The sequence below is a fragment of the Camelina sativa genome, chromosome 5 (assembly GCF_030686135.1).
Source record: "Camelina sativa cultivar CO46 ecotype springtype chromosome 5, ASM3068613v1".
Taxonomy (NCBI): Eukaryota; Viridiplantae; Streptophyta; class Magnoliopsida; order Brassicales; family Brassicaceae; genus Camelina; species Camelina sativa.
The window spans coordinates 36,958,432-36,979,131 of NC_141884.1; the positions used below are offsets into that span (position 1 = coordinate 36,958,432).

At 32.8% G+C, this 20,700-nt stretch overlaps 2 protein-coding genes and 2 pseudogenes across 3 annotated transcripts; 2 read left to right on the forward strand and 2 right to left on the reverse strand.

Moving 5' to 3' along the window:
• The first annotated feature begins 632 nt into the window (after positions 1 to 632).
• LOC104787972 (squamosa promoter-binding-like protein 6) lies at positions 633 to 3,294 on the forward strand. 2 transcript variants are annotated; one of them, XM_010513638.3, is made up of 4 exons: positions 633 to 1,096; positions 1,278 to 2,018; positions 2,131 to 2,267; positions 2,381 to 3,294. In XM_010513638.3, the coding sequence occupies exons 2-4, from the start codon at positions 1,462 to 1,464 to the stop codon at positions 2,950 to 2,952; spliced, it is 1,266 nt and encodes a 421-aa protein (XP_010511940.2). In that variant the 5' UTR covers positions 633 to 1,096; positions 1,278 to 1,461; the 3' UTR covers positions 2,953 to 3,294. The 2 variants fall into 2 exon arrangements, with proteins under 2 accessions (XP_010511940.2, XP_010511941.2); XM_010513639.3 differs by having other exon boundaries at positions 908 to 1,177.
• A 104-nt stretch (positions 3,295 to 3,398) lies between these two features.
• LOC104787973 (protein CRABS CLAW) lies at positions 3,399 to 5,183 on the reverse strand. Its single transcript, XM_010513640.2, has 7 exons — positions 4,796 to 5,183; positions 4,500 to 4,619; positions 4,281 to 4,389; positions 4,125 to 4,173; positions 3,928 to 4,003; positions 3,777 to 3,836; positions 3,399 to 3,690 (listed from the first exon to the last, which is right to left on the reverse strand). The coding sequence occupies exons 1-7, from the start codon at positions 4,892 to 4,894 to the stop codon at positions 3,664 to 3,666; spliced, it is 540 nt and encodes a 179-aa protein (XP_010511942.2). The 5' UTR covers positions 4,895 to 5,183; the 3' UTR covers positions 3,399 to 3,663.
• Positions 5,184 to 10,199: 5,016 nt separating this feature from the next.
• Positions 10,200 to 10,847, reverse strand: LOC147944834 (uncharacterized; annotated as a pseudogene).
• Positions 10,848 to 11,583: 736 nt separating this feature from the next.
• LOC147944835 (uncharacterized) lies at positions 11,584 to 12,344 on the forward strand (annotated as a pseudogene).
• Positions 12,345 to 20,700: the final 8,356 nt, after the last annotated feature.

Here is a 20,700-nt window from a genome sequence, read left to right on the forward strand (position 1 = left end):
TATCTCAAACAGTATACTATTTTATCAACAACTAAATTCGATAGAGTGGAGTAGGCTGGATGTTCGGATATCGGATCGGATTCGGTTTGGATTTTTTGGATTTCGGATTATTTGGATATTGACTCTAATATCCATTCGGGTATTTATAAAATTCGGATCGATTTCGGTTCGAATAATTCGGATTTTGGATCGGTTCAAATATGATTGTCGATAACCAAAATTAAACAAAAAATTATTGGACAATGTTTTATTCGAATACTTTTTAATCTTATTGTACCCAAATAACCATACTAATGGAGTATTAAAACAAAAAAAAAGAATAAAAATTAAGTAAATGACAAAATTCTCATATAACCATACAAATACATAAAAGATATGAGGCATATTTATCGGAATATCAAACTATTTCTTATATGTTTCGGTTATATTCGGATATCTATTGGATATCGGTTCGGATCGGATAATATCCGATATCCAAAATAATGAAAGCTAAGAACCGATCGGTTATTTCCTTAATATCAGTTCGATTTTAGTCCACTTATTTCGGTTCGGATACGGTTCGGATTTTATGTCCAGGCCTCGGTGGAGAATATGAGATTATAATATATTAACTGGCGTTGTTTGAAACATATGTGATATAATACAAATTAAAAATCGGTATAATATTCAGAGAAATATTTATTTTTATTTATTTATGATCTTGTATAAATCAGAGAGGTTTTTTTTGTGTGCACCAAATCAGACAGGTATGTTCAAGACGTTCGTATCTCCCTTGTACTCTCAGAAGCCAGTAAATACAACAACAGTACCCAAATATTACACACTTCCAAAATCGAAAAATTTACAGAATGAAGAATAAAAAATGGAAAAAAAAAAATAAAAGAGAGGAGGATGTGGAGAAGAAGAAGAAGATGGGTTTAGTGGAAATCATGTTGACCCAACAATACAAACAGTATCTGCTTCGACGTCACCTCTCACCTTATTCCCTTCGATTCCTCATTTTCACTTTTCTCTATATCTCTCTCTCTCTCTTTGCTTCCTCCATCCTCCTCATACACAGTTCTTCTCTGTTCCTCTCCCTCTTATTCTCTAATCTGTAAGTTTATTCTTCCTTCTTCTGTTTACGATTTGGTTCCTTCTCTTTTGTTTCTCCAAGATACCTTAATTGCATTAGTGGGTAAAGTGCAAAAAGTCCAATTTTTTCGTCTTTATTATATGATCTCTGTTTTTGATTTTTCCTGAAAAAAGTATTGATTTTTATCTTTGTTTCTTGCTAGGGTTTGAATATATTTTCGTCAATTACATCTGGGTTTTGGTCCTAGTGGAGGAATCTGTGAATCGTCGTCTTGGGTTTTCTCAATTTAAGAAGAAAGCTTCATACTTTAGGGTTTTGAATTGCTTAGTTGTAGTTGAAGGAAGCAGAACCTGATTAGATATATATAGTGTTCTAACACTTTGTTGATGGATTCTTGGAGCTACGGGAGAAGTATGTTCTTGGGGAATGGAACTCTTTTACCTTCTGATTCTTTTGCTGAGAATAGAAATTTTGGACAGAGTCTCTCTAATGGATTGGAGAATGATGATGATCATCATCATGTGTTGATTTCTGACTTGGCTGGTGATTCCAATGGATTTAGTGCTGTTTCCATTAGCAAAGTGGTTCCTTCCAATTTGTTGCACGTGGAGGTGGAGGAAGAGGAAGAGGAGGAGAAACAATCTTCTTCGTCTTCAAAGTTCTCTAGTCAGGAATTGTCTAGGATAGATTTCAAACTTAGGAGCTTTTTGGATTTACGAAACGATGTTGATACCTCCTCTAGTGGTTTTGCTCTGCCAGCTAAAAAGCCTCGAGCTTCAAACCTGTGCTCTCAGAAGCCCTTGTGTCAAGTCTATGGTTGTAATTTGGATCTGAGCTCTTCGAAAGATTACCACAAAAGGCATAGAGTTTGCGACACTCATTCTAAAACTTCTGTGGTCATAGTTAATGGTCTTGAACAGAGGTTTTGTCAGCAGTGCAGCAGGTTTTTGTTCTTTCTCCTCTCAAGTTGTCTCATGTTCTGTAGTTCGTTCAATGTTTTTAACATATAACGGATCATGATTGTTTCTTTCTTTTACTTTTTTTATTCTGGTCAGGTTTCATTTCCTCTCAGAGTTTGATGATGGCAAAAGAAGTTGCAGAAGGCGATTAGCCGGTCACAATGAGCGACGAAGGAAACCTGCATTCTATTATTTACCCGGGAAGCGCCATAAGCTTCTTCGTACTTCTCAAGGTACAGTTCTTGCCTTCCCCTTTCGATTTAGTGTCCTATTGAAATAGCAAATTTGAATCCATTCTGTACTTTACCATCTTCCATTTAGCCTATATATATATGTGTGTCAATAGGTGTGGTAGGCAACAAGTTTCTGGAGAATTCATCAGTCAGTGACTTCTCGTTGGTCTTGCCAGAAGAGTTTCCCGGTACTTTCTTATACAGAGTAATGGATGAGCATGACCACCGTGCTAGTAGTAGACTTGTGAGTTTCAAAGATGAACCTACATGCTCCATGTTTCCTGCCGTTGGGCAAAACAGCAGCAGGGTTTATGAATCTAAACCAGCGGTTTATTCTCCGGAAGTATCCTCTATTTGGGACTTACATGAGTCGGCGTCACGCTCTACTTGTGCTCTCTCTCTTCTGTCAGCTCAGTCCCAACAACAACACATCCCTGAAACTCCAAACACAACTTTCTCAATCACCCAACCAAACCACTCACCAGTAGACTATAATCAGATGGAACGGTTATGGATCGATCCTGGCAAGACCAATCCTGCTGGATCTAGTTCATGTACCGTAAAAAGATCATCCACGGTTGATCTACTACAACTGTCATCACATCTGCAAAGAATCGAACAACAGAGGAACTTTAGTGATGATGTGAAGCAAGAATATAATGAACTTTATTTCACTGGCTCCTAACAAAAAGGTTGCAAACATTCTTATTCCTTTGAAACCGGTTCGAGTTTCTTGAAACAGTTCTTGACAAGGACAAGTCTTGCATGGTTTGATTAGTTTGTGAATTTGGTGAGATAAATTAGGATTAGATGAATGAAGATCAGATCATGTTACAAGTGTTATTGTAATTTGTAACTGTTCTTGTTTATTATTATTCACCAGTCCATAATGTTCTGAAGAAACATAGATTCAGATATCTATGCCTTCTTCTTTTTTCACACAGTGTTTCAGTCTTTTTATTTGTTCAGACAATTTTGAATATATAATCTGTAATGAATATTCGCTGAGAAAAAGTGAGCTTTCACTTTTGTTTTGTTCTGTAGTCTGTACACACTCACGTCATATGAGATTCTCGAATTCGAAGTTACGATGTTGAAAGTTGCAAATCCTTGGAAAAACAACAAGTGTCCTTGATGAAAGAAGAATAAGCAGATAGATTTTGATAGGATTAAGACAAATAAAGACCAGACATAAACGTCCAAAGGGACATAGCAAGTAACGTTACTTTCAAATCTAAGACAGACAGAAATGTAAAGTCATAAAACTAAGGCAACATCATTTTCTGCAACATGATGACATACAAAAGAAGAAAATACATAACAACGACTCGTAATGTAGCCACTCGCACACGTGCATGCGTTTGTTATTTTTAGACTTTTTTCCCCAGAGACTTGATCACTTCTTCTCACCGAACGCCAAGCCCTAAAGCAAAACATTTGAGACAAGATTTTAACCATTAAAATGTTTGTATGATTTTTTAAAAGAAAGACTGAGTTTGTATAGCTTACATGGATGTTGTTGCCTCCGGAAGTAATGGAAGTAGGAGAGTTGGGTATGTACTTAGCCCACTGTTTGTGACATTTTACAACTAATATTAATGAAACAATGGTTGGTTTAAGTACTTAAGTGGTAACAAAAAAAAGAGATAAATTGTCTTACATTTTTGGCAGCAGCACTGAAAGCTTCACGATGTGGTATTTCCGGATTAGCACTTTTGATGCGTTGAATCTCATCCCTTTTATATAATAATGAAAAAGAAGAATTAACTAGACGAAGAGTACATTTTTATATAATATTCATGCATTTGAAATTTTCATATCTTGGAAAAGTGAATATATATATCAAATAATGTTTACCTCATGAAGCGGTTGTAAGCTGATGGAAGTCTCTGCTTCTTCTCAGGAGCTGCAATATTAAAAATGGTTATAACTTATTATCATATATAGATATAGAAAGCGATTAAATTTAGAGAAGAAAAAAGTAGAAAAATAGTTAATCTTGTGCTTAATTACGTTTAACGACAAACGGTGGTGTGGGAGATGGTGGCTGGTCGCTGGAGGTAGAGGAAGAGGAAGAAGAAGAGCTTCCCTTCTTATACTCGCTCCCACCAAAGCTCTGCATCTGATAAATTGAGTAAAGTAGACTTTAGTATAACTTTTTTCATACATTGCTTTTGAGCACACATATATATCTATATATATATATATATAAGGAAAGCGTTATCTATGTACCTGAAGAGTGAGGCTAACATGGCCTTGCAGAGGAGGGCTAGTGGTGAGAAACGAGAGGTTACCACAATGGCCGCATTTCACCGTTACAGTGTCAAGCATTCTCTTCAATGGTATCCCAACCTATATATGGGTGTAGATAAGGTTTACAAATTACAATTAGCTCGAAATTTTGAAAATAGTACATAACATAAACAAAAATATATAGCTTCACATGCATGTGATATTATCTACATATACGGGGTTCATGCAAGTATATATATGCTTATATAACTTCTTATGTACTCTAGGTCAGTTACCGCAAGGATGGTGTTGCAGATGCTACAGCGGACGTAATAGAGATGTTCGGCTTGAGATGAAGCTTTTGAAGTCATGGTTGGTTTCTCTTCAAGGTTCATGATCTCTAACGGATGGATTGGAAAAACTGCTCTTGAGAGAGAGGTAGAGGGGGAGAAAGAACAAGCAAACTTTTTGTAGAGTTAAGGTTATTTATCTTATGAGTTAGGAAGGTTTGTATTTATAGAACAAACATGTTAAGATGTTAAGAGATAGAGAGATATATATATAGAGAGAGATAGTCTAATGAGTGTTGGACGTATACAGTCCATAAATTGCATTTTATTATTGTTTATTTTTACAATGGTTAATGAATGAGTTGTGGTGTAGTAGACACGAATTTTTAATGGTGAGAATAGATTATGTCTTTTCTTTGGAGTATATACACCATGTATCGAGTGCTCTCGTCTACGTATTCTACTATTAGCTATTCTATTATGTAATTAATCAATGAAAAGGTTTTACACAGACATAAAATTTGAACAACATGTTCGATGATTAATCTACATTTCGGCATGAGTTTTCTCGAGATCTAAAAAGAAAAACAAATAATAACTTAAATGGGTTTGACATGCAAAAAGCCAAAAAGTAAACTATATTCAATATTTAAACTAACTTAAAAAAGAAGAAGATAGTTTCGGAATTTAATGAAAAAACAAACTTTTTAACAAAATAATTTTTATGTGAAATCATATATGAATTAAATTAAAGGGACCGGATCTAGGGCTTTATGACTTTTATCTGTGTTGCTATACTATTACTGATGATAGTACATACCTCCCTCTGCAAAATCTTGCAGACGTATTTAATTATCAAGACTCTAAATACCACTCCTCGTACATTAGTTTTTGCTATAATAAGCTGCGCTCAACATTATTCACCCATGTTTTTTCAGATTTATATGATACTTTTAATAAAATATACATCAGCTTAATGATCTGTAATACAATTAACTACTCCAAAATCAACCCAAGAGAGGGAAAACATATATTTAATCTCACACTTTTTAAGACATAATTAAATATCTTTCGAGGTACTTGGTGTAACCTATACAATATTCACTGGTTTAAGACGTATGTATTTATATATATTTACACTTTATATTCACCAGCATCAACATCGTACATATATTAATTATGACACAAATAAGATGCAAAAAGACAAAAAGAGATGACCAATTAAGCTATTTTAAAACAATACATGGTGTGAATGTGATTACATTCATTCAAGTTTGTTTCCAGCAGCAAGCCTTGACTTGCCCACATGACGTTGTAAATTAAGAATGGTCCTGTCCTGATCTTTGATCTGTTTCTTTTGTTTCTCTCAGAATACTTTTCCCTGCAAAAATGAGAACGTAACTTGTCATGCTTCGCAACTTTTATCTTCATCATCGTGAAATTATCACTCAATTGTACTAATAAGTTAAATACAAAAATCTAGGGAAACAACCAAAACAATGGATCTTCTTCTTCAGACACATCCATGATCCAACTATACATACATTGGACCCAAAAGCAGAAGTGATTCCAGTCACCATCTTTTGATTTGCCACTTTTGTATTTTATGTTTAAGGATGTTTTCTACACTGCATTACAAATTTTCTGTTTTAGGTTATGAGGGTTACATACATGTAAAAGTAGAGTTCTGTAGAGTACTGATGGATTCTGAGAGATATATGTATAATCTTTTTTGATGTCAGACAATCTATAATTAATCCGATCTGTGTAAAGAGTGATAGTTCATCAACATTTTTTTAATTGGGAGCTAAACACACTTTATTGTTGAAATTGAGATAGAACAAGCATATTTGTTTACATATATATATATATATATATACTAATGATAGGAACGATAAATGTAGCCTTTGAGTTAAATTAAAATCAAAATTTTTACTAAAAAAAATTCAAAAAGAGAAATTTGAAAAGATAGTGAAGAAAGGAGGGAGCTGTAGAATGGATTCCATCTTTTGTGCATGCACTGCCCCACATGGAAATTGGAAGGAGACAAGTGATCAATCACACGTCTCTTTCAATGGCTAACTTTTTTTTTGCATTCTTCACCCTCTTTAGATTTTCCTACTTCTACACACATATTTAGCTTACTTACAATTTTATTTGCGTAAAGTTTTTCTCTCAATGTTGGAACCAAAGTATACATAGATTAAAGTTTCCTCCAAATGTTAGAATCCATATGTACTATAGTCTAATTCTAAAATCTACAATCTACAATAACCATATATACGATCTATTTTTATGATCTTGCTTTTTATCAATGCGATTAATTAAATGACTGGATATAAGTCTACCTCTGATGATTTCATATCTGTTTTCAAAAAATTTCTTAACCCTTTCTGTAATTTATGTATAATAATCCTCAAATTTATATGTACTTAGAGGAGCTAGGAACTATGTTTAAAGTAATTTGTTTATTATGTTTTTACATTTTGATAGATTATTTGGTGTAATTACCTCCGTTGACCCTATAAATGAGAGCTTTAAAAAAATGATCCCGGTCAAAAAAAATTTAAAATCCATCACGGTATGTAACCCAAATTAGTAAGTCTCATCATTGGCATTAAGATGTAAATTTGAAAATGTTCATATACTATGGCGTGATTCATCATCCTAGAATTCCATTTTAAATATATATTATCAGTTTGGAAATAGAAGATTAGTTACGTTCTATATAATAATAATAATAGGGTAATCTGATAAGATACATCTGACTGTCTGCATCCTAAAAAAGGGGATTCAAATTATTATGTTTATTACCAGTATAATAAAGGTTGGGAGAGACTATGACTGTGAGAGATGGGACGATTGCCAAAAAAGGGAAGAGAGCTAAGAGGAGATTAGGGTTTAGTCAGGTTTCCATGCTCGTATAACTTCATTACTACCCTCTCTTTAAAGGCTTTGCTTTTACCCTCTCCCTCTAGCTATCTATCTATTTAATACCACCCATTATTCATGCATCCACTACTTTACGTACAAACTTATTAATATATAAATAGTAATACTATCATAATTTACTATATATTTAAATTTTTTTTTTTTTTTGTTAAAGAGTTCTGTGCCTTCTTTTTCTTGTCGTTTACTAAATTTATTGATTGTAACCTTAATTGCATGGCTTACTGGATTTGATACTGATAATATGATAACTAGCTAGTTAGCTAAGCGACGGGCGTTTAGATATCTAGGTTTTAAAGTTGACTGAATCATTAAGAACTTAATTTTACATTATGCTATCATGCATAGTTTTCGGATTTAATTATGCAGATCGTGGAAGTGGTTTGATGAAATTTATCAGAAAAATAATTGGCCATTCTAGTGTATTACTGGTTCAAAATTAGGTAAAGACATCAACTTAATTAATAGTTATAGTGACGGCTAAAAATGTAAGTTGAGCATGGAAAAGATTATCATGAGTACATTTGCATGTATTTTAGATCGTTACTTTTTTTTTTTAGATCGTTACTTAATAAAACTATATGAAAACAAATAAAACCGGTGCATCAATACATCATTAGAAAAATACAAACATACAAATTCTATATATTAATTACTGTGTATGGTACTAAATTAAATCATTTGTTTTATAGAGCAAACTAATCATGAATTCATGATGCCCATATAATGTATAAGTTAATAACCGAGTCCCCTGAGACCTAAGTAAACCAAATGTATGATTTGTCCGTTAAAATGTGTTATATGCTTCTTTTCTTCTTTCATTAAGTTGTAATATTGATCAAATGTGGTGTTGTATATGTATACCAAAAAACCTCACTTTTATAAATAAGTGGTATACAAATACAACAGTATCTTGAGAGCCCCAATTAGAAAAAGAAGAATTTCTATAACTTGAAATTAGAAAAAAGAAAGGAAAAAAAAAAGTCAAAAGGAAAGTCCACCGAACCCACTTGAGTTTAATAGAAACACACAAAGCAAAGAAGCATCACATTTCACATCACACGTAGTCGTAGAGAGCGCTTTTACTCTACTCTCATTCGCAGCTTCTACTCTTCCTTTTCCGGTATCACTCTCTTGTTGATTTGACTTGTCTTCTTTGTCATTTATTACTTGTTGTTCCTAATTAATCACTTAACTCTTATGTGTTTTCAATATAGACATCATAGGCTTTCGTTGATCTTTCTCGTACCAATTGTGAAAGTTCTCTTTATCTGCCGCCTCCCTTTAATGTTATGCATTGTAATTTTTAATTAGACTATAGTTAGACTAGTTATCTTGTTTTTTTCCTCTAAACTTAAAATGTTCACTTTTCATCGTTATGTAGTTAGTTTTTTTTTCTTCAACTGTATCATTTTTGCTAACTTAAATGATAACTTCAAATGTTCACTTTTGGCCTCACCAAAAAAAAAAAAAAAAATGTTCACTTTTGACACAGTTGAAAAAAACATCGACATCATTTTTCTTAAAAATGTTCACTTTTCATCGTTATGTAGTTAGTTATGTAGTAAGAAAATATCAAATATTTTCGTTTCAACTGTATCCCAAACCTGGGTTGCCAAATTTTTTGACTATGGCCAAAACACTAGTTCGAATACTGTTATGAAAATGATGTCGATGTGATGGGGAAACTGAAAGCTTAAAAAATCACAACCTTTCACAAAAACTCACGACATGTTGTAAAGCATACTAAAAATAGAAACTCCTTTGTTACTAATATTATTTCATCAACAATGGTACGTTGAAGGCTATTCGTGAATCGTGGTTTAATCACATATTAGGATTAAAAAAAAGTAATGTTGACAAAAAAAAATATAAAATAAAGAAGAAGAAGAAAGAAGGATAAACAAGTATATTAATTAAGAAAATAAAAATAAGTCTTTTGTAGGTATTGTATGACATAAATTATATAGAAGTGAAATCACAAAAGACTTGTAATTGAAATATCAATAAAAGTATTCGTCAAAAGGCTAGAGTATTATTTCGTTTTCTCTCCTGTTTATTTCAAATAATTTGTACAATTTATCACTTATCTATGAGTGTAAGTCCGAATTCGGAAATGATTCCTATTGTACAGTTTCGGCCTGTTTATGACAAGAGATCCTACTAAACTTTTGTTGTGGGCTAAATAAAAGAGGGCCATGCCAGCAAATGAGAGTTAGTCACTTGTGGATCTACATTGTGCATCAATGTCTGAATATCGAAAGGTAAACTGTAAACTGTTTAAGCATAGAGCATCATAAATTTTGTTTAGTCTAAGCATAGAGCATCATAAATTATCCACCTTTTACAGTTCTAAGTGTAAAGTGTCTAATATAATGTATTGTATGCGTGTAATTAATTTTTTCAATTTTTATGTTACTGTACCAAAGAAAACATATTAAAATGACAGGTTTTTTCAATCTTATAATAACATCTCTAGAAAACCTCGTTTTTCACCGATGTAAATAAATCTGGCGACATCATTAGCTGTTGGTGATCGTAAGTATTGCTCCAAAAATATATTCACTATGTCTCGACAAAATTTATTGATGCTTTCGATTGTTGTCGATTTGCATATTTTAACATACTCGTTTGTCGTATTCGCTGGTAGCCCATACGCTAGTATTTGAAAAATGGTTGTTCCTTTATGAAGGGATGATAATCCTAATCTACTAGTTGTATCTCTTCTTTGTGTGAAGTAGTTGTCATGATCTTTAACTGCATTAATAATACGGAGGAATAGGAAATGAGATATATGATACCTTCTACGAAACATAACATCATTATAGACTGGATTCAATGAAAAGTAATCATTGAACAATCTATAATGTGCATTTTCTCGATGACGGTGTATAAAAGAGTGTCTTTGAACTGAGCCACCATGGATCACATTGCTGCTTTGTCGGTTGAAAAGGTATTGATGATCAAGTTGTTTATTAGCGTTAATAATAGCAAGATGTATATCTTGGTCTTCTTAGTCGAGATTATTGATAATTTCTATATTTTCATCATCATCTGAAGAAGATGATGAATTATGAAAACCTGGTAGAATATTAAAATTAAAATTCATTTTGATTGAAAACAAAAACTAAGGTGAGTATATTGAAGGAATATGTTATGACCATCGTAGAGTTGTAATGATATTTATAGAAATATAAAATATCTTGAATTGTCACATTTTGTCATTGTATTGTTTTTTTTAATAATTGAATGAGAAACGTGGGAATCTTGCTATTTTTTTGTCATTGTACCATCATTCATTCTCATAATGAATAAAAAGATTGTTAGAATCTTGTAAGTTGTAACCATACATATTCTCAAATCTTAGCATAGTGAAATAAGAAATATGAGAATCTTGGCACCACTTTGTCATTATAATGTCAAATCTTGTCATAGCTAGTGTGGTTATCTTATAATATATAACTTTGTCATTGTATTGTTGATTCATTTGACAATGATTTAAGAATGTGAGAATCTTGAAAAACATCTATATATACCATCTTTGATTTTTTAGTTCCAATCAACCATTCCACAAAATTATAAACACTTCACCTTCTCTTATTTTCTTAAAAAAATGTCTTGTAATCATTCTTCTGGTTATACTAATGAAGAAGATAAACTTTTATGTCAAGTCTACCTAGAATTTTCTCAAGATCCAATTATAGGTCATTACCAATCATCTGATAATTTCTGGGATCGTGTGGTGGAAGCTTTCGAGAATGGAAAAAATGCACCCTGGAGTGAACATTCGAAAAAATCTCTCAAATGTCGATTTCAAAATATTGAGAGTGCAACAAGAAAACTGCATGCATGAATCAAACAATGTGAAAATAGACGTCAAAGTGGTGCTTCAAGTGATGATATTGTGAGTCTTCTATTAAAAAATTATTTATTTATCTTCGTTTAAATATTTATTTATTTTAATTTTGAATTTTATGCAGTTCAATCAACCAAAAGAAATGCTAATGCAAGACACAAGATTCAAATCTGGTTTTAAATTTGATCATGTATGGAACATTATTAAAAACTTTGAAAAGTTTAAAGATGGTGTCACTCCGGCTAGAAAGATACTAAATCCATGCGGTTTCAGAATATACATCTTCAGAGTCTGAAAATTCTACCCCTGATTCCGTTACACAAGCGTCTCGAGGTTTGTCTTCATTTTCTCTTAATTTAGTTGAAGAAGATGACAATACTATTGGTGGATATTCCCTCTCAATGACCAAGTGGAGTGAAAATTTTAAACTAAAAAAAATGATGATCAAACATCAAATGTTATCAAAACTTTAGAAGAAGAGAATATACAACTTTTGGAGCAACTAAAGAAAACAAGTGAACAAAGACAACAAAATTTGGAACTTCAAAGTGAGAATTTAGCACTGAAAATACTTAGAACAGAAAACAAAGTAGTTCAATAGGATATCCATATATTTGTGACTATATTCAATCTGAGCAAGCAAAAATCTTAAAGAAACGGGTTGATCAACAAGCTCCTTCGACATCTACTTCATTTGAGCAATATTTTGATAACCCTAATGGTTCCGGACGGAATTTACCAGATTTTTAATCACTAATTTATGATGTATTAAGTTAATTTTTTTAACAACTTGTTTTTATTTGAGTTTTCTATTTCTACTTTAATTTATGGCACTAGTAATGTATTTTATAATTATAGTTTGTTATGTCATTCTATTTTCTAAGCTAAATATATGTTATTGTTGTATTTTAAACTAATTTAATATATTTGTTTTTAATATAAAATTATATAAGTGTAAATTATAAATAAATAATTCAATTAGATATAAAAAGTTCTACTCATTTTCTCTATTTGTAGAGTAGAATATAGATTATCATTAGATATGATTTTATTCCAAATATAGAGTTTGGAATAAGATATAGAGTACCATTGAATATAAACAAGACGTTATGACATTTTTTAGATTATAACATAGAACGCGTGCCGTTTTGTCAAAAGCACTAAACCTCTTCCCTCATCCTCTCCCAGCTATCTCCCGCTAAGGCCACTCTCCACGTTCTGAGAGCTTAAACCCCAAATCTAACTCATTTGCAATTCCCTCAGTTTCATTTCTGGGTTTCAGCTTCTTTCTACTTTATGGGTTGCGCAGCTTAGTATCAGTACAATTTCGTTTTTTTTTTTTTGGAAAAGAACTCTTTACTTCAATGCTCATGGCGTCTCTCTCCTTCACCCAATTCCTATCGTTCCCCAGGTCCCTTTTCTTCTCTCTCTCTCTCTCTCTTGTTTCCTAAAATTTGAAAGCTTTATTTCATGGGTCTCTATGGGTTTGGCGTAGAATTGCGTTGCTGCTTAGAAATGTGCGAACTTTAAGTTGTGCTCTTATTTGTTATCTTTCTTTGTTCAGTTTAGTGGAAAGAGATGTGTTTCTGTGTTTAATGTTATGCTTTTTCTCATATCTGTGATTAATTTTTGGCAGGTACAATGCAGATTTGCCTTCTATCCTTCAGCCACTTGGTTTTGTGAAGATTAGAGGTGAAAGATGGAATAAGAAACAAAGCTTTTCTTTGACTGCTGGTAGGAGAAAGTTATCAGAGTCAGCACCTCTTGAAGAAGAAGGAGATAATGCTGGGAACGGTGCGGTTGTAGGGAACAACTAAGAAAGAAGGTGGTGGTAGTAACGGATGAACCATTAGAAGAAAGTTCTGAACTTTTGGTAGACAATGATGCTGATGTTTTGGACAAGGCAAGCACTGTCTCAGCTTCGAAACCAAAGACAAGAACTAGAAAGAAAGGTATGAGTTTTTACCATTATAATTGAGCTGATGTTCTTATATGACTGAATGCTTAACCTTTATTAGATGTAGGGTTTACAATATATATAGAGAGTACAAGGGAGATTAGGTTAATCTATAATTACAATAAGGTCCTAAACTTATATACTACGTACAGTTCTCACTTGATGTTTCACGAGTGGTTAATATGAATTTCTACACATTTACAGCTGCAGTAGCAGCTTCTTCTTCTGATGTGGAGGAATTACGACTACTTCTAAAGTTGCTTCCCAAAGCAATTACGACTACTTCTAAAGTTGAGTTATAACACAAACTAGAGTTTTACATATTTGCAATATTAAAGAAGTGAAACGATAAGAAGATTGTTATGTATAGTGAATCAATAAAAACACTGAAAAGGAAACGGATACGAACCCATTTTAGAATATTTTAGTTTGTATTATATGCGTCGGTTTGACCTGAAGATGTAAACATCGAGATTAAGATACATGCACATAGACAGATAAAAGGTCATAATTTCTTATGAAATAGTCGTGTTAGTCACTTAGTCAAGTACCTTTTTTTTTTGCGCTTCTTTCAAATTGGATGGCTTGCGAGCTTAGAAGAAAACAAATTGTAAGAGAGAGGTTGAATTTTGTAGTAGTTGTCTCATTAGTTGGATATAATTTTAAAATGAGGGATGCCACCAATTATATACTAGTTCACCTCCATGACAAATAGTATATATATGATAGGTTCAATCTAATTGTGAAGATTGATCATTTTTAATATTCCAAATAGACATATTTACATTTATAATAGAGAAGAGTAATAGTTATCCTTAATCTGATTTTGCCAAGTGCACTATTGTATTTCTAGGATATGCATCCTATTTTGATATTTTAATATCTATTAATCTCCTTCATATGGTTTATTCTTATTCAATGACTTGATAATTATCATCTAATTAAACTTTTATTTTTCTATATTTTCTATATTTTGTAAAAATTAATTTTGTATTATGAAAATAAAACATTTACTTTTTCTTCAATGGAGTTTTATTGCCTATTAAAAAGCCACCGTAATAACCCTAAATTTCAACATTATCACAAAATTTGTGTATATGAAAACTTTTTAAAGATAGAATTTCTTACTAGATCATTGAGGACCACTTCCTAATATTTGAGGAACTTTACTTAATTTTTAGGTGTTTAAAATTTAAAATAATAATTACATATAATAAATAATATCAAGGAAATTAAATATATTTTAAATCAATATTATAAAAATTAGGTAAATGAAAAAAAAATGAGTATAACAAAACATAGAAAACTAAAATCATATCAAGTAAGTATGTTACGCGTGAACATACATATATTTGTTCTCGTTTATTAACCTCGAACTAAATTATAACAGTAAAAATAAAAATGATACTAGAACATAAATCATAAATCTATGTACATAAATCCAACAGTCATATGCTCTATAAATCAATTTGATAAATTCACTGCATGTATATGCCACAACGACGCTGTGTCTTAATTTAATCCCTAAATAAACTAAAAATAAAATATTCGTCCATGTTATATTTTGCAAGAAAAGAATTGCATCACTCTTTCTGCTTTAAGTTTCTCTGTTAAATTTTTTTCTAACTTTTTATTCAGTCACGTTTTTTTGATAAATTGATAAATGTTTACTGTCTCCACTAATCTGATTTCGAAAAATAATTCATACACAAAAATTCCCGACACAAAAAAAAACCCACAAAATCACTTAATGGTAGGGGTTAAGATAAATTAGCTCTTTAGTTTATATAACATACATACTTCAAATTTTGAACAAACAATGACTGGCTTTTAAAATAGAGCTCTACCTCCATTATCTTCTTCTCACATGCCACAACCTTATCTTTCATCGAGTCCATGTACTTCTGCAGACTTTCCATCTCCTTCTGCATCTTCTTATACTATGTTTTAGCTTCATCGATCTTGTCATTTTCATATGTTGTGGCTTTTTCTATCAACTTTTGTTTCCTTAAAAGAATTTCTATCTCATCTTTGATACTTAGTATGCCATCTATCAATTTTATATGATCTTGAACTTGAAACCCGTCGCCATGAGGCATCTTATATACCTCCATGCACCTATTAAGTGTATGATTGTATGAATTGAGACAAACACAAGTTTATACAAGAGTAAAAGATATATGGCGTATTAGGATTTAGGAAGATAGAGATTGAGGTAAGTTACAATTAGCAAATTTATGCTTTCCATCCTTTGAGGCGATTGTTCAACGAACAGTTTCATATATAAGAGAACAAATACACCACATTCAAAAGCATTATCTTGTTGTGGAACCTAATTACATTGATATATATACAATCAGATTTTGGAAAACTCTAATCTTTAATCGCAAGACTAAGAAGATAAAAGACTAGCCTCCACTTCAAAGAAGTTGGTTTTCGATGTTTATCCCAAAATCCTTGTAAAAGTTGGTTACTAAATCCCAGTCGTACTAAACATGTACTACTTCTAGCCTTATCAAGATTTTGTTAGCCTAATCAAGACTCAGTTAGCTTTATCAAGATTAGCCTGGAATATCCTCATGTTTTTTTCAACTTTTTTGATGATGTCTAAAGCTTTTTCTTTCATTTTCTGAATTTGTCAATTATGGCAATTATATTGAAGGTTTTCATAATTTTCTATTATATTGTCTTTGGTTTAAATATTTACTAGGTATAAGACCCACCGTGTATGTATTTATGTGACATATATGTACTGTCTAAATTATTTCACATAATTTGACTTTGTTATTTATGTGATATATATGTATCGTCTTTAAATTTATATGGACTTTATTTTAATAAAATAGAAAAAATGATTAATTTTTGTAAAAGAAATGAATTTGTTGGTTTTGGTAAAAAAATTTCTTTTTTTTTTATAATAAACTTGTTTGATGCAGTGCATTTCCACTTTATTTTGACTTTTTGTTTCTTTCCATTAGTTTATAGAAGTTGACTTTGATGATTTCTGTAGAGTTTGGAGTTTGGAAATTACTTTGACTTTTTTTTATTACCTTTTTCTGTCAAATGTTATTAGCACCACCAATACAAAGTTTTCTCCTCAAATGGGAGTAATTTATACGTTACTCTCACAGTTAAAGATTAATCACCAAATGGGGTAAGACCAAAAATTAAAGATTAGTAATCACATTAAATTTGAATAAATATCCTCAAGCAACGAGGATCAGATTTAATGAAAATTAAGACAATCTAAAAGTGTGAAAGATCATTTAAATCAAAGGTTCATTTTTATAGATGCGTCACAAAAAGAGTACCATTTGGGATCATGGCGAGATGAGAACGACCATTTCATGCTGAGGCCTGAGTGTCATCTGTTTTCGGAGTGTTGTATAGAGGATTTATCATGCATGCATGTTGTATACAATACATATTTTCACCAATTGTTGATATAACTTGTGACCAATTTTGTAATTCAAAAAAACTTGTGACCAATTTTAATTTGTAATTATTTGCGTATACATATTTTATTTGCGTAAAATTGTGACAAACTTGTGACTATAATGCAAAATACATATTTTAAAAACTTACTTTTGGAGAAAATTACCCTCATATTTTATTTTGAAGTTTGCATACTTATATATAAAGTATCTCTTGGAGATTTCTAAGGAGAAGAAATTCGCCAGACTAGTATTTGCAGATCTAAACTAATTATTATAAGAGATATTGTGGCTGGTGCTATATAGCTTTTAATTTGTTTATAATTAATTAGCTGGGGGCTCCAAACCAGTCGTCTATGCCTTCTTTGCAACTCGCATCCGGAAAGTCGAGACCATATCTTCTTTAACTGCGATTTCACTTGGGCGGTCTAGCTCCCAATCGCTAATCGATGCGGAATGTGAGACCCGATCCAGCCCATCAAAAGCCCAACTTCTCTAATAATAAAAAAAAAAAAACCTAAGCATGTAAGTGTGTATACATAGTGTATATATTGTCTTCTTCGTCACAGCCGTTTAAGAGCATACGTCCAAACTTTGCTCTCTCTCTCTCTCTAGCTTCTGAAAATCTGAATCTCAAGTCACCATCACCATTCTCGTTGAGATCAAGTTGCTGTCCTTGTTGTGTTGTGTCCTTGTTCGTGAGAAAGTAGAAACGAGTTGTTCGCCACGTTACGTCGAGCCGTAGTCACCACCGCTTGAGTCACCGTTTGTTACCGTTTGTTACCGTTTGTCTCCGTCGTTAACTTCTCTCACCGGTGTCCAGACCCATCACCGGTGGTTTGGTGGGTAAGGAAACCTAGCCTTGTTATATTACCTTCTCATATTATTCTCTATTTGTTTTTTTAGAGGATAAGTGGTTTATAGTTCAGTTTATTGTGTTTTGAGGGAAGGAGAGGAAGGAAAGATCAGTGTCAAGTAGGGATATTGGTGATCCGTTTCCGGTCAAAACTAAAGGACCCAGATTGTGAGTTGGATGTCGTTGGATAGATCTTTCTGCAAGGAAGAAGTAGCAACAAACGGTACTTCGATCCGAGGTAAGGTCGATCCGGAAATCAAGATCAAAGTTAGAGAAAAATCGCTGTTTTCTGAACCCAGAAATTAACTAAATGCCAAACCCAGTTTGCAGTTTCAACCTGACGTTTTGGTGAAAGAATTCCGGCGATACCTGTGAACGTTAAGGCAGTTTGACGATTGTTTCAGATAGAAGGGGTGTTAGGGAAGCCACCTGAGCCATCCTTATCACCGAGAAAGGTATGCCCTAGCTTCTTCATTGGTTGCTTGTCAGACAAGAATCAGCTGCTTCTATCAAAAACCAGAAACCCTAATCTTTGTTGAACTGTTTTTCTTCTGCTGCAAGTTTCAGATTGTTGCTAACTGCTTCAGCCTTTCCTTCCAGTTCTTGCCAGATCAAAGTCAGGTGAGGGTGGTATTTGCGGTTATGCAGTAGCCTCTTTCCTTATATAATCTTCGATAGTTGCTAAGTATAGGCTTGTGAATAGTCTTTGGGTGGCTTGTGATTATTTCAAAAAGTTAGGTTGTTAGTAACTTGAATGTGTGATTTTAATGTTTAAGGATATATGTTAAGACAAGTTTATGAATGGCATAAGCATATGCATGAGAACGAGAATGAGAATGTTAGTGTGGGAGTAGTTGTGCCATGAGGGCCTTGCTCTGAGTGTGGGAGTAGTTGTGCCGCAAGGGCCTTGCTCTAAGTGTGATATTTAAGTTGCATGATTTCATGATAACGAGATAAAGAAATAAATGAGTTACGTGTTGCATGTCGTCGATGTGATGGTTGTTGATGGTTAGACATTCTGATTCTATGCTAAGTAATGGTCGTGTTTAAGTTCGGAACGTGTTTACTGTATGGCTAGTGGGCAGAGTTGATCTCCTCACTGAGTAAACTCGTTTTACTCACCCCTTTCTCTTTTCCCTTCTTCAGGTCAGGAGAGAAATGTGATTAGCTACGCAAGTTGGTACTTTCTTTTGGTGTATTTTTGGGAGAGGGGTGTGACACGGAATCCAGACGTTTCCAGACTGGACTGCTTCCATCAACTACATGCAAGCTATCCCCAGGCTAAACCACAACGTCGACTAGCACTACTGGCGTGGCAATGCTCCCTCTATGCAATCTGGACTGAGTGAAATCACCGATTCCACCGACAGAAATACAACACGACTGATGGCATCATGCGTACCATCGATGCCACGATCCGGAACAAGATTACTTCCCTCACAGATACCAACCCTGCTTTTGCTACAACAATGTTCCAGCAATGGTTCTCTTCTCTCTACTCAGATTCAAGGTGACGATTCGTTGATCCATCTTAGGCATTTTTCAATCTCGATTCAATATACAACTTTGATATGTGTTTTGTGCTGGATGCTTAACTAATGGGCTAAAGCCCAATATTTAATAACTCTAAAGCTGGGATTTTGTAATCTTTTTATTTTCTTTTGCCTTTTAATAGAAAGCCTTTCTCAAAAAAAAAATTAAAATTAAAAGATTTTGGCTGTAAGTAATCCTTCAAATTTTGTTTATTTGTAGAAATTTAATGATAACTAATATAAGTATGATATGTGGAAGTTAGTTTGTTAATATTAGTTTTATTTGAATTTTTGTTTTTTAAGTTAGTTTTTCTTATAAAGAGAGTATACAGTAAAACCTTTATAATTAATAATCACTACCCATTAAAAAAAAAATCTCCATTGCTATAATATAGTTTTAGAACATATTGATTATAGCGAACAAAATTAGATTTTTCTTCTAAAACAAAATTACAAAATTAGGCACATTTCTCAGTAAATTAGATTTTAGTGTAAATATTACAATACAAAATTAGTTTAGTGTAAATATTAATTTACTGAAAAATGTTTTATTTGAACGGATCACTAACAAAAGTCTGGTGACCTGGGGAACGGATCATGAAGCTGTGTCAACTCTCCACATTTTTCATTTTGCCTTTCCCTCAAATAAGCTTCTGCACCTCACCAGACTTTTGTTAGGATTTGGCTCTGTGCTAGGTTCACCTGCCATATCTTTCTCCACCCCTTTCTGTTCCGCCAATATATTTTTCAGCCCATTTTTAACGACAGATGACAGCTCCTTGATCCGTGATAAAGGCGCTGTAACGTCGAATCCGTGCTCTTCTAGCATTTCCGATGTCTCTTTGTAGCCATCTAGTTTGGTTATTGGAGAGTGTCCTCTACAATATCATCTACTATCTTTGTTAACTCGATAAAAGTCGTAGTCAGACTTAATGCAACTCATTCACGAAAATTTCCAAGCGAGTAAAACAATGGACGGAAGTGAGGACGTTGTGGTGTTCTATTGTAGAACTCATTCAACTTTTCAACTCATACTCTTTCCAGTAATCTAACGTCTTGGTAAAAGGTAAAACAATTTCCTCACCTGATCCTGGAGGCGAGGCACATCAACAATGAGAATTGCTTTACTAGTAGTGTATCTATGTACCGGTGGTAATAGTTATAAGTCGTAAAGATTGCAAGTCTCTTTATGATTAAGATTTTAGCTGAAGGGAAACAAAAGTTCCTGATTGACAACTAATTGTTGTACAATTCTAAATAATAATTATTTAGTCCAATGTGAAGAAGATGACATACCAGTCTCGTTGAGATCTGAGCCGCTGTCAAA